Here is a 19696-nt window from a genome sequence, read left to right as displayed (position 1 = left end):
GATCCTCTGTTTGCGGAGTGCCAGGTGGCACTGTCACTCCAGAGGTGGATGAAGAGGCCGGGACTGCAGCAGAAGAGGAAGCAGGAGAAGCCAGAGACCTTTCTTGGTATTTGAGGCGTCTACTCCACTGCAGCTCGTGCTTTGCACTTAAATGCCTGGTCATGCAGGTTGTGTTCAGGTTGAGAACGTTTATGCCTGGCTTCAGGCTCTGATTGCACAGTGTGCAAACCACTCGTGTCTTGTCATCAGCACATTATCTGAAGAACTGCCACGCCAGGGAACTCCTTGGAGCTGGCTTTGGTGTGCTCGGTCCCTTGCTGCAGTGGGCAGTAGGAGGCGTACTGTCTAGAAGACGGCCCGCTCCGCTTTTGCACCCTGCTTCCTCTTCTGCTGTGCTGGTGGCTCTGTGCGACCACCGCCTCTTCCTCCGAATTACATAGGTCACTCGCATGACCTTGAATCCATGTGGGGTCAAGGACCTCATCGTCCTCCACATCATCTTCCACCCAGTCTTCACCCCTGCCTTACTTGTCGGTATGCACACTTTCGAAAGCCCCAGCAGTTGGCACCTGTGTTTCGTCATCATCCGAGACGTGCTGCGATGGTCCTCCCATGTACTCATCTTGAAAGATAAGTGGTTGGGCATCTGTCCACTCAATCTCTTCCACTTATGGGGCAGGGCTAGGTGGATGGCCCTGGGAAACCCTGCTAACAGAGTCATCAAAAAGCAGAAGAGACTGCTGCATAACTTGGGGCTCAGTTTGCTTGGCTGATTTGCAAGGGGGTGAGGTGAAAGACTGATGGACATCGGCTGCAGGTGCCAACTGTGGTCTTTCAGCAGGAGACTGGGTGGGAGACAATGTGAAGGAACTGGATCCACTGTCAGCAACACAATCTACTATCGCCTATACTTGTTCAGGCCTCACCATTCGTAGAGCAGCATTAGGCCCGACCAAATACTGCTGCAGGTTTTGTCGCCTACTCGCACCTGAGGAAGGGGTTTCACTTGTGCGTGTAGCTGGCACAGATTGACCACGTACTCTCCCTGCAACAGGAGCTCCACCAGCAGCACCACGACCTGGGCCACGTCCCTTATTTGACGCTCTTCTCATATTTTTTAAATTTAGGATCTTTCCCTAATTTGGTGTTTAATTAATAGTAGAATAGGGCCTGAACCACTGTAGGCCTGAAGTAAATATTTATTTGCCCAAAATGGCTGTATTTCAAATGGCTGTATTTCAAATGCCTGATTCAAACCCCTGTATGTAGAGGGGGTATCTCACAGGGCCTGAACCAATTTAAGCCTGAAGTAAATATATCTTTGCCCAAAATGGCTTTATTTCAAATGGCTGTATTTCAAATGCCTGATTCAAACCCCTGTATGTAGAGGGGGTATCTCACAGGGCCTGAACCACTGTAGGCTTGAAGTAAATATATCTTTGCACAAAATGGCTGTATTTCAGATGGCTGTATTTCAAATCCCTGAATCAAACCCCTGTATGAAGAGGGAGTATCTCACACGGTCTGAACCACTGTAGGCCAGAAGTAAATATATCTTTGCACAAAATGGCTGTATTTCAAATGGTTGTATTTCAAATCCCTGAATCAAACCCCTGTATGTAGAGGGAGTATCTCACACGGTTTGAACCAGTGTAGGCCTGAAGTAAATATATCTTTGCACAAAATGGCTGTATTTCAAATCCCTGAATCAAACCCCTGTAGGTAGAGGGAGTATTTCACACTGTCTGAACCACTGTAGGCCTGAAGTAAATATATCTTTGCACAAAATTGCTGTCTTTAAAATGGCTGTATTTCAAATCCCTGAATCAAACCCCTGTATGTAGAGGGAGTATCTCACACGGTCTGAACCACTGTAGGCCTGAAGTAAATATATCTTTACCCAAAATGGCTGTATTTCAAATGGCTGTATTTCAAATCCCTGAATCAAACCCCTGTATGTAGAGGGTATCTCACACGGTCTGAACCACTGTTGGCCTGAATTCAATATTTCTTTGCCCAAAATGGCTGTATTTCAAATGGCTGTATTTCTAATGCCTGATTCAAACCCCTGTATGTAGAGGGGGTATCTTACACGGCCTTAACCAGTGTAGGCCTGAAGTAAATATTGGTGCATCAAATGGCGGTATTTAAAATCTCTGAATGTAACCCAAATGTATTAAGGGTGTATCTCACAATGACATCTGCATCAAAGGCTGCCAACTAATTTTTTTGTGCCCAAACGAGTATTTGTTTAACAACTGAATTTGACAGCAGTATATAAGCATGTAATTTCACACGTGCTGATGCTGCAAGGCCTGAAAATAGTGTTTTTTGTCAAAAAAGTGTGTTTTTCAAACCCCAGAAAATGATGGGTGTATTTGTAGCTTAAATTGCACACTGACTAATACAGATGTTGTAGATTGCCAAAAAAGTCTTTTTTTGGTAACAGAATATAAAAGCTGCATATATTAAACTTGAATTTAACACTTGCCGATCTGGAAAATACTGTTTTTTGAAAAAAATAGTGTGTTTTTAAAACCCCAGAAAATGATGGGTGTATTTCTACCTTAAATTGCACACTGACTAATACAGATGTTGTAGATTGCCAAAAAAGTCTTTTTTTGGTAACAGAATATGAAAGCTGTATATATTAAACTTGAATTTAACACATGCAGATATGGAAAATACAGTTTTTTTGAAACACACAACTATTTCTAGGTAGATCGCTAAGTTAGATTCTCTCCTATTCTCTCCCTGAAATCACAAGTCCAGCAGCATCCTCTCCCTACACTTGTAACAGCAGAGTGACGTGCAGCGCTACGTGACTCAAGCTTATATAGAGCCTGGGTCACATGCTGTTTTGGCTAATCACAGCCGTGCCATTAGTAGGCATGGCTGTGATGGCCTCTTGGGGCAAGTAGTATGACGCTTGTTGATTGACTGCTGTGCAGCCTTTCAAAAAGTGCCAAGAAAGCACCGAACCCAAACTTTTATGGAAATGTTCGAGTTCGGGTCCAGGGTCCAAAAAACCTAAAGTACGGTACGAACCCGAACTTTACAGTTCGGGTTTGCTCAACCCCAATTATAAAGCATTTTTTTATTGATCTTATTGGATAATGCAATAATTTTCTGAGATAATGACTTTTGGGTTTTATATTAGCTGCAAGCCATAATCATCAACATTAAAGAGGTTGTCTCATCATAGACAATGGGGGCATATCGCTAGGATATGCCCCCATTGTCTTATAAGTGTGGGTCCCACCGCTGGGACCCGCACCTATATAGTGAACGGAGCACCGCAAGGTGGTGGCTAGAGGACTCCAGTCTGGCCACCACCAAGCCAGCTCCCCATAGAAGTGAATAGGAGAGCAACGCGCATGCGCGGTCCCCTCTCCCATTCATTTCTATGGGGCCTATGTAAATTGCCGAGCCAGCGCTAAACTATTGTTCCTGGCCCAATAGAAAATGAATGGAGGACGGCTGCACATGCACAGTGCGCCCTCCTTCACTTGCTCCATTCTCGATATAGGTGTGGGTCCCAGCGGTGGGACCCGCACCTATAAGACAATGGGGGCATATCCTAGCGATATGCCCCCATTGTCTATGATGAGACAACCCCTTTAAATAAACACTTGAAATAGATCTAACTTTTCAAAGATATTCTAATTTATTAACGTGCACATACTTTCCTTTACACCAGTTTTGATAAATCTCCCCTGTAGTGTTTATTTTAAGGAAAATGCATACACATCCACACATTCAACTAGAACATTTTTTTCTTACACATTGCTGTAATATCAGAGTTTTTACATGTGTTTCTTAGTAAAAATACATTTCTCTCTATCACGTAAGCAGATCCTGAATCCTACAAAGAAGGGAATAAGCCTGACTTGGCTGCCTTTCTCTTTGATTCCATTGGCACCCCTGCAGTGCAGAGACAGACTGAGCATTGGAGAAACATAGAATATGCAAACTTTTGATGCATTTTTTAAGATGACTGCACCCGTAGCCTGGTTTAAGGGAATAAAAACATGAAAGCAAGAACCGTACAAATTAGTTGCCCAGCCTGAAAACAGCATATTAAGCTACATCCAAAGTGCCCAGCGCAGTGAAACCTGATTTTCCCTACCCTACACACTATAACCCAGATAAACTGACAGCATCCTTAAAATAACTTGTGAGATCTTTTCTACAAGTACAGAATTTACGCTGCTTTCCAGCAATACCAAGTTATTTATAATGTATAAGTTGCCTTTTTTATATTTTATTGTGCATGTTTAGCTGTGAATAAGTAGTGTTATACAGTATAATAATACATTTATGTCACATATGTCATTATTCCCCCCATCAGAAAGAATTTCAAATGACAATAATATAGGGAGGGTTGGTCTAAAAATTGAACATTACAATACATAGATGGAGATGTATCTTGTAAGCATGGAAAAGGGAACAATTTTTCCAATCCTAAAAATGGCAGTCCCTTCAGTGGACTTTCCTGATCAAGGGCATCATGGTTCTTCTTAGGCTCCATTCAGAGGTCCGTATGAATGGTCCGGATACATTCCGCAATTATGCGGAACGGGTGCGGACCCATTCATTTTTAATGGGGCCGGAAAAGATCCAGACAGCACACAGTGTGCTGTCCGCATCCGCACTGCCGTTCCGCGGCCCCGAACTTCCGATCCGCAAAAAAATATAACATGTCCTATTCTTGTCCACAATAGCGGACAAGATTAGGCATTTTCTATTATAGTGCCGGCCATGTGCATTTGGCTGGTGTCAGTGTTTTGCGGATCCACAAAACACTTACGGACGTCTGAATGGACCCATAATAATAGGAATGCTTTTATGCAGGTCAAATACAGAATACTATTGGGTTATTATGGCAATTTATATACCTTGGGGGACATTTATTAATCTCTAACCTAGATCAGACACAAAGGTGCATCACATTTGCACTGTGGCTCATGCTATATGATTCATTTGGTCCACATTGCTAGAAATTTAGACCAATTAAATGAGTTATCCAGGAAAACTGATTTGACTGGCTGTCAGGATAGGTCATCAGTACTAGGGGTGCGATACCTGGGACCCCCTCCGATCAGCTGTTAGAAAAGGCCTTGAGCACCACAGCCTCTTCCTAGACCCGTTACATTGCTGTGCATAAGTCACATGGCCTAGTTACAGCTCATCCCTATTCAAGTTAATGGGGTTGAGCTGCAATACCAAGCATTGCCACAATACAATGTACGGCACTGTACTTTACAGCGCTTGGAAGCCTGCATCGCTGACCATGGCTTCGGTGAGCACAGGGGCTCCCTGAAACAGCTGATCGGCCCGGATTCCGAGACTTGGACCCCTGCTGATGTGACAATGATAGCCTATCCTGAAGACAGTGGTGTACCGCCAATGGCGGCAGACCACGCAATCGCTATGGGGCCCGTGAGGTTGGGGGGCTCGGCAGGGCTGAATGTCCACACCCCCTCTCTTTCTAGTCTTACGGCTTACAAGCCGGTTTACACAGCAGCAGAGGAAGGGAGCGTCAGTGCATACTAAGGGGGGGGGGGGGGGGCGGTCCGCCCCTGGTGCCGGCTCTCAGGGGGGTGCCAGAAGCAATATATAATTATTTTTTAAGTATTGGGGGGAGGTGCCAGTGAAAGGACCTGGGGGGAGCATCATCCTATCTGAACTCTGGTGTGGCAGGCACGTGCTTCCTGGTTGCCAGCGCAACTGTAGGGATGTGAAACAGGTGCCAAGATAAGTTTCTATATTGCCATGCCAGTGTAATATATATTGTGGCGTTTCGCTCTGGTAGATAGGGTAAGCAGGGGCAGTACAAAGGCAAAATAAAAGTTCTTAACTCAAAACGTCAGTGTTTATTCAGTTCTGCCTCCAGTAGACCACAGCAGGCTTTAGGGGGCCCTCTTTCCCCAGCGTGCGGCTCTCAACCCTCCAGCACTGCACAAAGCCTCAAATCCTAAAAACAGAGACATCTCTGCTGAGCCCAGCTACCTATTTAAGGACAGCCAGGTGCTGCCAAAACACGGACCGGCACTTAAACTCCGGTCCGGTATTTGACCTCTCCTAGCTGGAAATCAGCCCAGCTGCACATGTTGGGAGGAAAACACCTGCCTTGCCAGACGCAACCCCTCACTGTGTCACAATATATACAGTCAGGTCCATAAATATAGGGACATAAACACAATTCTAACATTTGTGGCTCTATACACCACCACAATAGATTTTAAATTAAACTAACAAGATTAATTTGAGGGTATTAACATCCAAATCAGGTGAACGGTGTAGGAATTACAACAGTTTGCATATGTGCCTCCCACTTGTTAAGGGACCAAAAGTAATGGGGCAATTGGCTTCTCAGCTGTTCAATGGCCAGGTGTGTGTTATTCCCTCATTATCCCAAATACAATGAGCATATTAAAGGTCTAGAGTTTATTTCAAGTGTGCTATTTGCAATCTGTTGCTGTCAACTCTCAAGATGAGATCCAAAGAGCTGTCACTATCAGTGAAGCAAGCCATCATTAGACTGAAAAAACAAAACAAACCCATCAGAGAGATAGCAAAAACATTAGGCGTGGCCAAAACAACTGTTTGGAACATTCTTAAAAAGAAGGAACGCATCAGTGAGCTCAGCAACATTAAAAGACCCGGAAGACCAAGGTAAATAACTGTGGTGGATGACCGAATAATTATTTCCCTGGTGAATAAAACACCCTTAACAGTTGGCCAGATCAAGAACACTCTCCAGGAGGTAGGTGTATGTGTGTCAAAGTCAACAATCAAGAGAAGACTTCACCAAAGTGAATACAGAGGGTTCACCACAAGATGTAAACCATTGGTGAGCTTCAAAAACAGGAAGGACAGAGAGTTTGCCAAACCTTCATTGTTTACCTGTGGCAACAGCATCAGGAAGAAGGTGTAACTACAAGAAGCCATCCTATTGTCACGGCTGAGGATGGGGGAAATCCTCAGCCGTGTGATGCCAGATGCTGTAGGCCTACTCGGCCAGGAGAACAGGATAGGGAGCAGGTCACCTCCTACAGCGTCCCTACCCTGACCCTAACTCCTAACTGCATGGGCCGACCTTAAAGGTAGGAGGACCCATGTGCAGGAACCTCGGATCCCTAACTCACCCTCCGTCCGGTCCCTGCGCTAGGAGTCAAGGTAAGACGACCTACTCCTCCTGGGCATGGAGGAGCAGGAGTCTCAATGGCCAAGCTGTTGGGAAAAGGGGAACTCATACAGCCTTACGGGAATGACAGGCGAACTATTAGTTCCACCAACCTGTCACAGCCTTGCTGACTGGATCCCTGCGCAAACAGGAATCCAGAACCGTTAGCTGCACCAAACACATAGAAAGGTCCCAACAGAACATAACATACAACATCAACACACAGCAGACATAAACATAAGGACAATATCTTTATGACCACAGGGGTGGCTCTCACTGGCAGATAGTAACACAGGAGGCTGCTCCAGCAAGCATGGCTGAAACAACCCACAGAGCCATGCTAACAGTGAGGCTATATAGGCCAGGAAGCCACACCCCACAGTCGGACACACCCAGTGACACACACACACACACTAAGAAGGAAGTTAACCCTTCCAACACCCAGGAAGGGAAAACACAACATTAAAGGGAAAGTGTCCAACAGTAGCAACCCACTGTGGTTGTTGCCGCTGGCCACGACATGGGTGGCAACCGTGTCCTGGGGAATAACCCGGAGGCCGGGACACTGCCACCACATGTACAGATAGCCAAACGTTGCCACGGGCAACCACAGTGCAGGAAAAGCATCAGTGTACACAACACACTACACAGAGTGCACACAGACAAACAACACAGTGAACACAATACACACACACCTAACATAGGGGTTGCTAGGTGCAACCGCATGCACAGCAGGAAAGCTGCCACAAACAAGCGTTGTCAGCGGCAACCACAGGTGAGGCAAATACCACTGCCCTCACCTGTGATTGACAACAAAACCAAACCGCTGACAATCGCATGCGGTTGAAGAGTCACGGTCATAGCCATGGCCGTGACACCTATACACTTCTATGGGACGTCTCATTCTTATACAAGTGCATACTACTCAGCCACCCCATGGGATGGCTTAACCTGTTCACCACTGCAGTAGTGACGGCGAGCAGGTAAAAAATAAAGAGAAAGTAGTGCTGCCACGGCGTGCTCCTACTCTTCAACCAGCTGACTGATAGGGGTGCCTGATGTCAGAGTTGCCGATCTGCTATTGAAGACCTATCCTGAGGATAGGTCATCAATAAAAATAACTTGGACAACCCCTTTCATTACTTCTTTTTTTTTTATTACTACACTTTTTTTCTTCCTGATGATTGCTGGAGGAGATTGCTTCATCATAGGGGCACTATGTGAAAGTGGGGGCTCTAAAGGGGCCTTTTTTATTGGCACATTATGGGGGGCACTATGGCATCTGGTGGCACTAAGGGGGCATTTTTTACTAGCACATTATGGGAGGCACTATAGGGGAGAGCGGCACTATGGGGCATTATTTGGGGGCACTATGGGGGAGTGGAGCACTATTGGGGCATCTGGTGGCACTAAGAAGGGGCATTTTTTACTGGCACATTATGGGGGACACTATGGGCAAGAGGGAGAGGAACACTATGAGGGCATTTACTGGGGCACTATATAGGGGTATTTTATACTGGCATACATTTTGGGGACATTACTTCAACTGCGGGCACTAAGCGGGGGTATTTCATGTACTGTCATACTACTAGGGGGTATTATGTGGAGCTTTACTACTACTGGTAGTTTTTCCATTCCTACAGGGCTTTTAGAAATGGCCAGGCAAAAGAATTGGCGCAGCGTGCGACACGTGCCACATTGGGGGGCAGTAAATGCAATGTGTTCCTGTATAAAAGAAAATCAAAGTCTGCAAAATAAAAATGGGCCACTTGACTGGATTTGCCCCCCAGGACTAAGGCTGCCAGCACTCCCCTGACAACAACACATTACCAGGCAACACCACAAACAAGGGCAGATGGCAAAACCCCCTGGGTCAGCAGCAAGGGGCTACACCCAGTAAGGAACAGGACAGACTGAACTCCTGGGTGAGCAGCAAGGTGCAACACCCAGCAAGGCAGAAGAAAGACTTACCATAAGCCCCACAGCTCACAGAAAAATATAGCTGCATAACGAGGGGACCTGAAAAGCCACATTCAGGAACACACCAGGGGAACCATAGAACAAACAGGCAGCAGTACAGGACATTTCCCCTGGCAACCAGCATACACGGAGTCCACCTCAACCAGTACACCAGAGCACAAACAACCCGTGTCACAAACAGAAATGTATCCATACACAGACCCTGTTCACACACAAGGCTGCAGCCAGCACGAATAACAGAATCAGCATGCATGAGAATGCCCACAGTCAGTACACCAAGAGCATGCAGCCACCCTGCATGGCACCGGTGACAGGCACCAGAAAAATGCAGACACAGGAATCACAAACACAGGCTACAGTTCATACACTACACCACAGCCAGGACGCAGCCCCAAGCAACCAGCATACACAGGTTTCGGCCTGTAGCCGGTAAGCGAGAGAGCCTGCAGCCAGCCTACACGGCCACAACTGTCACAGTCAAATGCACCGTGACACTTGGCTGCCTGAGGGGCATCGATTGGGGTGCTATTTCTCCTTATGGAGGGCACCGAATATGCATCAGGAGCATAAAATAAAATAAAAATCTAATAACTGTCCTTCTAGGGTATGAAACTTCCCTCTGACATCTGTAGTCAGGTGTGAAGCAGTCATAGATGCAATCAGACCTACCATACTTGATTTATTAGTGGAATAACTTGTTTCCTAGCATCACGCTTTTATATTATCTACACTAATGTTTTTCTATTAAGAAGAAACACTTACTGATAAACCAATAAAGCAAAAAAAAAGGAAGTCAGTGACACATACAGAAGACATTAGAAAAAATCCTGTGTATTCCTTATATAATGGTTATTTCTAGTCCATCAAAAAATCTACTTACTGCCCTCTATTAACACTTGCTTTATTCAATAAATTATGTCCCCCAAGGCAATGCATGGTCAGGAAAAATATGCACATTTTCTTAATGAGCTCATGAAGAGAATACATTCACATTCTATTTTTACCAAATATTATTATTATTTAGTTAATTAATAAAAAAAGCCAATGTAAATTCATGTCCAAGGCTGAGACTTTGACATAGACGATGACTTCTGCAGAATGTTGTCTTGGATGAATAGTGGACGGTGTTGTTCGACCTATCAATACTATATCATGTCTAAACCTTACAATCACATGGTCATGAAGCAATTCATTCAGTGCTCGTCTAATGAGCGGCACAAACGAGCATGTTAATAGGGAAATAAGACATTTTAATTGTCATCTGGAAGGTCTTATTTTATATCCATGGACAGCTTTACACCAACTTAGTTATGCTATATGCCAATCCTATTATCCTCTGCATATTAATAGAATACCATCCAGGAACGATATAATGTGCTTTAACTCTTTGCACCAGTTACATTTTATCTATTCATCACTGGTATGAATGAAATTTAAGCTGAACTTGAGCTTATTAGGGCAAACAGGCGGCAGATTTGTTGCAGGAATTTCTCCGCCTGTCCTAAAAACATGAATAGGAGTTTCAGACACTGCGAAAGCAACCTCATTCACTTGTATGTACCCATAGGTGGATAGAACCAGATTTACTTTAAACCCAGCCATCACTTGTAGCCTGGATCAGGGGTGGACTGGGACCTTAAAATGGCCCCGGAAAAAAAAAAAAGTGGCCTCATGTTGTGGGTGCATCCAAATTGACAGAAGATGGGACAAGAAAGGTAGGCAGGGCCGGCAATACTGTACTGCAGAAGAAAACCCTGGCCCAGCAGAACCAGATACCACAGTGCAGCATAAAAAAGCACCAGCAGAACCAGATACCACAGTGCAGAACAATTTACTGCCCCAGCAGAACCAAGTACCAGAGTGCAGCACAACACACTGCCCCAGCAGAACCAAATACCAGAGTGCAGCACAAAATACTGCCACCCATTCCACAGTATGATACTATATGTTCATCCTGAGGACAACGACACAGTTGAATTTAGGAGTAGCAGATCATGGGCCCACCATGAAATTTCCCTGTATCTATGGTCAGTCTGGAAATACCATGAATGCCTAAAATGTAAATATCTCTATGAGTCATTTTTAGTCCTTGGTACTGGTAGAATGTTTGGGTCATTGTTAAACATGGAGGGCAATGTTACTGTGTTTGGAACTCACTTTTAATATAATCCCTTGCAACAAAAGGTCTATTTCTTAAGGGTTGTTTTATATACGGTATATACTTTTGGACCTTGTTGATGCTATGTCTTGCATTTGCAGAGATAATGAAAAAGTTCATGGTATATCCATGTACATGTTTTGTATGGATACAGAGTGCACCATCAACATCTTTTTCATTAGTAGGTCCAAAAAATACCAGTTCAAAATGACAGTCTGTAGTCTTAGTTACACTGAGTAGATCACACTACATTGTGTGCAGTTTTAAGTTTTTGGTGTCATTTTTAATATGCTTTACATTTGTGACATATGTTTGGGAAAAAAAACTTATGGGAAAAACACCAGACATAAAGTGCTATACTAGAGCATGTTGCATTTGAAATGCTAGCAATGAACAAATAGAATCTAAAGTAATCCGATTTAACTCAAATATTGTAAAAATTCACATAGATCCATATCTGAATTTTTGGTGATTCAATTTGGGTAACTTTGGGAGAGAGAGAGAGAGAGAGAAAACTAAGCAACAAGAGTTTGAAGAGACCCCAGAGTGTCATACCAAATTTTCAGGCCATTTGGAGCATTTACGATTCGGGTAGAATTGATTCAAACACAAAATAATAGGTCACCTGATTTGCCGAATTGAACACAAATGAATTTCTACCAGTCCTCCCAAACACACACAAAAATGTCACACAAAATGTGGATGTTAATTTTCAGTGCAGATTTTCAACTAACATCAGTATGTAACATTTTTGGGTAACAAAAGAAAAGAAAAACATTTAAAAAACACCAGAACCCCCCAAAAAAATATATATTAATAAAAATAATCACTTATAGGGCTCATGCACACGAACATTGTTTGGGTCCGCATTCACTTTAATGGGGCCACAAAAGATGCAGACAGCACTGTCCACATCCGTTGCTCAGTGCCATGGGGCTACAAAAAAAAAATAGAATATGTTCCATTCTTGTCCGTTTTGCGGACAAGAATAGGCATTTCTATTGTGGGCGACCTGTTCCGTTCCGCAAACTGCAGAACGTACATGGGCACCATCCATGTTTTGCGGATCCGCAATTTGGGGACTTCAAAACACGGTGCGGTCGTGTGCATGAGCCCTTATCCTTGTTACACAAAAGGGTATTTTTGTAATATATTTGCTTTCTCCTTAAGTGGTCCAAACTGGCAGAAAAATGGCAGAACTAATGAAGAATAATATATGATACAAGTATGAGGTTAAGTTTGTTAATCTTCATTAATACCATCATGATAGTTTCAGTCAGGATTTTTTTTCTCTTTTGTAGTGTGACATCTATAAAAGATCAATTGCAATAGCTGATATAAACTGATGTCACTTTGCTGTGGTCTATTCATCCCACTTCGATCAGTTGAAAACCGTAAAAACATATCACAAAAAACTCAGTTCCGTCATCACCGTCATACAATGGACAATCAATCAGGCGGCAAAGCACATTGTACAAAAGTGGAAAGAACCTAAACAACTCAAAAAGCAAAAACGACTATGTTGGCCGTTATAGCACTTGAATTGCAGTCATCCATTCTTATAATCACTAGTACATTGGGTCTCTGTACTTACAGTGAATGTCTAAGTCCTGCGTTGCTATATGAGGTGCTGAATTTAAGGATTCGTGGTCCACTCTGCAGCTCACAACTGCACCGTCATCTTTGCGATCCCCTCGGAAATCCAGGACACTAATAACCGTGAATGTCTTTCCATTACTATCTCTCTCTAGTTTTTTCTCAACATCTATATAAAAAAGAAGTCAGGAGTTCATGGAAAGGTTCATTATAACAGTATGAAAACACAGTGCTTCATTCCCAACTGCGGTTTTACTTCTAGATAAGTGACAGACAAAAGGCATTGTATGAGTCTTATTAAATCACATTAAATGTAGCAGAGTTTTCTTCACAATACGAAAGAACAGAGAACTACTTATAGCAGTATTTTTGTAGAAAGTAGTATACTCAGAGTAAGGGTCCATTCACACGTCCGTTGTTTCTTTCCTGATCTGTTCCGTTTTTTGCGGAACAGATCTGGACCAGTTCTGTACCCATTCATTTTCAATGGGTCCTGAAAAAAAATCAGACATTGAGCTGTCCGATTTTTTTCAGGACCCATTGAAAATGAATGGGTACAGAACTGGTCCAGATCTGTTCCGCAAAAAACGGAACAGATCAGGAAAGAAACAACGGACGTGTGAATGGACCCTAAGGCCTCATGCACACGACCGTTGTGTGCATCCGTGGCCGTTGTGCCGTTTTCCGTTTCTTTTCGCGGACCCATTGACTTTCAATGGGTCTGTGGAAAAATCGGAAAATGCACCGTTTTGCAGCCGCATCCGTGATCCGTGTTTCCTGTCCGTCAAAAAAATAGGACCTGTCCTATTTTTTTGACGGACAACGGTTCACGGACCCATTCAAGTCAATGGGTCCGTGAAAGAACACGGATACACACAAGATTGGCATTCGCGTCCGTGATCCGTGGCCGTAGGTTACTTTCATACAGACGGATCCGAAGATCCGTCTGCATAAAAGCTTTTTCAGAGATGAGTTTTCACTTCGTGAAAACTCAGATCCGACAGTATATTCTAACACAGAGGCGTTCCCATAGTGATGGGGACGCTTATAGTTAGAATATACTACGAACTGTGTACATGACTTCCCCCTGCTGCCTGGCAGCACCCAAACTCTTACAGGGGGCTGTGATCCGCACAATTAACCCCTCAGGTGCTGCACCTGAGGCGTTAATTGTGCATATCATAGCCCCCTATAAGAGATCAGGGGCTGCCAGGCAGCAGGGGGCAGACCCCCCTCCCTCCCCAGTTTTAATTTCATTGGTGGCCAGTGCGGCCCCCCCTCCCTCCCTCTATTGTATTATTTTCATTGGTGGCACAGTGTGCGGCCCCCCCGGCCCCCCCTCCCTCCGTCTATTGTATTATTTTCATTGGTGGCACAGTGTGCGGCCCCCCGCCCCCCTCTCCCTCCGTCTATTGTATTATTCTTATTAGAAGCATTATACTTACCTGCTGCGCTGTCTGTGACCGGCCGGGAGCTCCTCCTACTGGTAAGTGGCAGATCATTAAGCAATGCGCCGCACAGACCTGTCACTTACCAGTAGGAGGAGCTTCTGGCTGGTCACAGACAGCGCAGCAGGTAAGTATGATGCTTCTAATATAGCTAAGTAACCATGGCAACCAGGACTGCAGTAGCGTCCTGGTTGCCATGGTTACCGATCGGAGCCCCAGCGATTAAACTGGGACTCCGATTGGAACTCTCCGCTGCCACCAATGATCGGGGGGGTAGAGGGGAGGCCGCACACTGTGCCACCAATGAAAATAATACAATAGAGGGGAGGGAGGGGGGGCCGGGGGGGGTCGCACACTGTGCCACCAATGAAAATAATACAATAGAGGGAGGGAGGGGGGACCGGGGGGGCCGCACACTGTGCCACCAATGAAAATAATACAATAGGGAGGGAGGGGGCGGGGGGGGGCGCACACTGGCCACCAATGAAATTAATACAATATAGGGAGGGAGGGGGGGCTGAGGGGGTCTGCCCCCTGCTGCCTGGCAGCCCCTGATCTCTTACAGGGGACTATGATACGCACAATTAACCCCCCTCAGGTGCGGCACCTGATGGGTTAATTGTGCGGATCACAGCCCCCTGTAAGAGATCGGGTGCTGCCAGGCAGCAGGGGGCAGTCATGTACAAAGTTCTTAGTATATTCTAACTTGAAGAGTCCCCATCACCATGGGAACGCCTCTGTGTTAGAATATACTGTCGGATCTGAGTTTCACGATCTAACTCATATCCGACAGTATATTCTAACATAGAGGCATTCCCATGGTGATGGGGACGCTTCAAGTTAAAATATACCATCGGATTGGAGAAAACTCAGATCCGATGGTATAATAGGGACTCCTGACTTTACATTGAAAGTCAATCGGGGACGGATCCATTTGAAATTGCACCATATTGTGTCAACGTCAAACGGATCCGTCCCCATTGACTTGCATTGTAATTCAGGACGGATCCATTTGGCTCCGCACGGCCAGGTGGACACCAAAACGACTTTTTTTTCATGTCCGTGGATCCTCCAAAAATCAAGGAAGACCCACGGATGAAAAAACGGTCACAGATCACGGACCTACGGACCCCGTTTTTGCGGACCTTAAAAAAAAACGGTCGTGTGCATGAGGCCTAAAAGTAAAATGTCATATATAATATTTTCTTCTTTTTTCTTTTAAACTATAGATTTATAAAAGATTTAAGACTATCCAAAGTAAGTGTCTAGTATTAGATGTAAATAAGCACTGGTAACAATGGTTCAGTAAGCCATGACCCTCCACACACAGATAGAATGAAAGACAATATCTAGTCAAAGCTGAAATCTTATATTAATCCCAAAAAATAATGACAGCTCTGTACTGTATTTGACCACTACACAAGCTGCAGGTTATGACAAGGAATACAAAATAATGTCCAGCTTGAGATTTTAAATTCTTCCATAGTTTTCATTGTTTTACAGCAAACCTCCAGATGAACAGAAATAAATCACATTGACTATGGAGGGAACAGAATACTTACATGGTGACCACCTTTTTATATTTTTAGCTGCAGATCTTCTTATTCCCGTGTCCATCTTCCGCCATCAAAAATGAGTGAACCGCTTCTCAGACTACTTCGCCTGTACTTCCATACTATGCCTTTGGAAGTACAAGACACTTTCTGCTGCCCTCGAATTGGTCAGCACTAAGAATGAGTGAACCCGAACTACAAAGTGCTTTGCGAGTTTAGGTACTCACTTAAGTCCGGGTTCAGGTTCAGTGTTTGGGTGATTTTATTATTTTCCGTTATAACATTCTTAAGACAGAATGCAAAAGAATATGGCCATTTAGGGGTAAAAAAAAACAAAAAAAACTCACCTCATCCACTTGATAGTGTTGCTGCAGTGTCTTCTATCTTCTTTCAGCAGGATCTGCAATAGGAGCTGCGATGATATCACCACGCTCACCATATGAGCACAGTGACATCATCACAGGTCCTATCTTCTTTCAGCAGGACCTAGCAAAAGACCTGCGATGACGTCACCGCACCCACCATATGGTGAGCGTAGTGACGTTATCACAGGTCCTTTGGCAGGTCCTTCTGAAAGAAGATAGAAGACACTGTGGCAGCGAGTTCAAGTGGATGAGGTGCATTGTTTTATGTTTATTTTTACCCCCAAATGGCCATATTCTTTTGCATTTTGTCTTAAGAATGCTATTATTTTCCACTATAACCATGTTATAATGGAAAATAATAAAGCGAAGTTTGGGTCCCCATTGACATAAATGGGGTTTGGGTTCTGGGTCAAGTTCAGGTCCCGAATCTGAACTATAACTTGTAGTTCAGACAAATCTGATGAACCCAAACTTCTATGGGTTTGCTCATCCCTAGTCAGCACTGCTCATTTGAGTAGTGCTAAATAATCCAAGATAAGGGATGGACAAGCAAGAAGTTTCTTGGACTACCGATGTACAGTATGAATCAGTTAGTCAGCCTGAGAAACATCCAAGTGGCCATCTTAGATGGTAGGATAGAAGTGCAGAAAAGATAAGAGGGAGATCACCATGTAAGTGATATGGTTGTTCCCCAGTTAATGTGATCAAAATCTCTTTAAAGGAAATCTTTAAAATATCTGTGATCGATACTTAGCAACTGTCAACACTACAGATGTCTTAATGGTCACTGTATTACTATTATGCATAAAATGCTACAGATAGTACATTGACAGTTACACCACAGTAGCCTCATGCTGTGCACTGGAGGGACAACTGGAAACTGATCCCATAAAAAGAGTAAAAGGAAAAAAAATTTTTTTTTTTGGGTATGTTTCTGCCGTTTTGTTGACCAATGGAAATCCTGATCTTCAGTGAATCTAGGCCATCCTGAAATTAACTTCCAGTCAAATAATACGTTGTCCCACTCCTATAGTATAAGCTGAAGATCTACCTATTTGTATAAGATGCTTTCTTTAAGGATATCTCTATGGCAAACCCTACAGACAGATCAGAAGGATTATAAACTACTGTACAAGCAACTAAACAAACATACTGTAAGGGAACTTTACCACATTTACTAAGGCAGAGTAGCACCAAAAAGTGGCATTTATCATGTAGAAAAGCTTAATACAAGGCACTTACTAATGTATAGTTATCATCCATATTACCTCCTTTTCTAGCTGGATTCCTTTTTCCATCACATTATACAGAGTGATAATCTAGCGTGCTCAGCCGAATACCGCATGCGCTCAAGCGCCATGCTCGAGTCTCCTCCCCGCTCGTTTCTTGGCTGTCATTTAGCCAATGAAGGTGCAGGACAGTACTGCCCTCACTATAATGCCAGTAGCCAGTAAATGTCTTGTTTAAATTGTACTGAATACATTGTATTCTCATGCACCCCTTCCACCACAAACAAGGGTATATGGTTGAATATTCCTCATTCTCCTCCTCCTCTTCCATCATATCAACATGCTTATTCGTCACATATAATGCCCTCGCATAAATGCCCTTCGCATATAATGTTTTACAGGGTCAGCTCACCAGCAGGCCCTCGCATATAATTTTTAAAAGGGTCAGCTCACCTGAAGGCCCTCACATTAAATTTTTTAGAGGGTCAGCTCACCAGCAGGCCCTTGCATATCAATTTTTAGAGGGTCAGCTCACCAGCAAGCCCGCACCTAAATATTTTACAGGGTCAGATTACCAGTAGGCCCCCACCTAAAATCTTTTACAGGGCAGCTCACCAGCAGGCCCTCGCATATAATTTTTACAGGGTCAGCTCACCAGCAGGCCTTCACCTACAATCTTTTACAGGGTCAGCTAAAATGCAGGCCCGCACCTAAAATCTTTTACAGGGTCAGATCACCTGCAGGCCCTCACCTAATTATACCTAATAGGTAATTTGTGCGCATGCTGCCTTGCTTGGATGTGGTTGCCATAGCTGTTTCTCAGGCTCCCTCTCTGGAATCGAACCCTGATTCCCCATTACCTGTAGTCACCATGGTTTGCAGTGACAATAACATCAAAAGTTGATAGTCCAGACATCCGAATGGATCGTAGCCATCACGGGGAGATGCAATCGGCCCTAGGTTTTCTAGAGTCACCAGAGCGGCAGCAGGCCCTCACCCATAATGTTTTAGATGGTCAGATCAGCAGGCCCTTGCTCCAAATGTTTTTGAGGGTCACCAGCAGGCCATCAATCATAATTTTTCAAGGCTGTGTATGATGCCCTCCTTTATGTGTAACAAAGGGTGTATTGTAATGCCGGTTTCTTGTAATTTTTGGCAGCCCTTTCACTTAGTGCATAGGCTTTATGAGTGTAGGAGTCCCACTACCTGAACAATTGTACCACAATGTGAATGAGGCCCTCCTTTATGTGATATACAGGTTGTATCGGAGTGCCTCTTCCTTGTAATTTTTGGCAGCACTTGCACTTTATATACTTGCACTTTGCTAACAATTTTTCCTCTAAAATCGATTTTATCTTCATTTTTTTGCACATTATTGTCAGTCTGTAAAAGTGGCGTACCTGGGAGTTCCCAGCAGCGACCTGGGAGTTTAAGATGCATCCAGACATCCTCCCCATGCTGTTCCCAAACCATTTTGGTGGTGTTTCCATCAATTTCTGACCTTTTCCTATGAACCAAGCACCCTCCCCTCTTCAGAGCAGAGGGTGCCTGGTTTAATGCTCGGGTTCTCCCATTGACATCCATTATACTCGAGTGCTTGGTAGAGCACCCGAACATCCCAATGTTTTTGGCCCGAGCCTCCGAGCACTATGGTGCTCGATCAACACTAATTATACACTTTCCATTGTTAGTACGACTACCCTATAATCCAGTAGCAATGCTTGCACATTAAAAAGCCCAGCCTCTCTGGTGACCGGGACCTTGGGAGCACACATAGGCTGTTGCTTTTTTCTATAGTGTGCAAGCACGACCACCGCTGATGGATGTAGGGTGGTTATAACCATGAAAACGAGCTGTGTATAATGTGATGCAAAAATGAATCTAGCCAGCAAAGGAGGCAATATGGAGAATAACAATACATTAGTAAGTGCCTTGTATTAACTTTATCTACATGATAAATGAAATTTGCCGAAGTGAGACAACCCCTTTAAGATATATATACATATATATATACATATATATATATATATATATATATATATATATATACAGTGGATATCAAAAATCTACACACCCCTGTTAAAATGTCAGGTTTCTGTGATGTAAAAAAATGAGATAAAGATAAATTATTTCAGAACTTTTTCCACCTTTAATGTGACCTATAAACTGTACCACTTA

The 19696-nt window shown here is 44.0% G+C and overlaps 1 protein-coding gene across 1 annotated transcript in view; it reads right to left on the bottom strand.

Annotated features, from left to right (window-relative positions):
• CADM2 (cell adhesion molecule 2) overlaps positions 1–19696 on the bottom strand; it is a 425691-nt gene that overhangs the window by 275409 nt on the left and 130586 nt on the right. The window contains exon 5 of the mRNA XM_040422100.1: positions 12922–13092. Coding sequence (XP_040278034.1) covers positions 12922–13092 — 171 coding nt within the window. The remainder of the gene's footprint in view (positions 1–12921; positions 13093–19696) is intronic.

The sequence above is a fragment of the Bufo bufo genome, chromosome 3 (genome assembly GCF_905171765.1).
Source record: "Bufo bufo chromosome 3, aBufBuf1.1, whole genome shotgun sequence".
NCBI lineage: Eukaryota > Metazoa > Chordata > Amphibia > Anura > Bufonidae > Bufo > Bufo bufo.
This window is presented reverse-complemented; position numbering and strand designations above follow the sequence as displayed.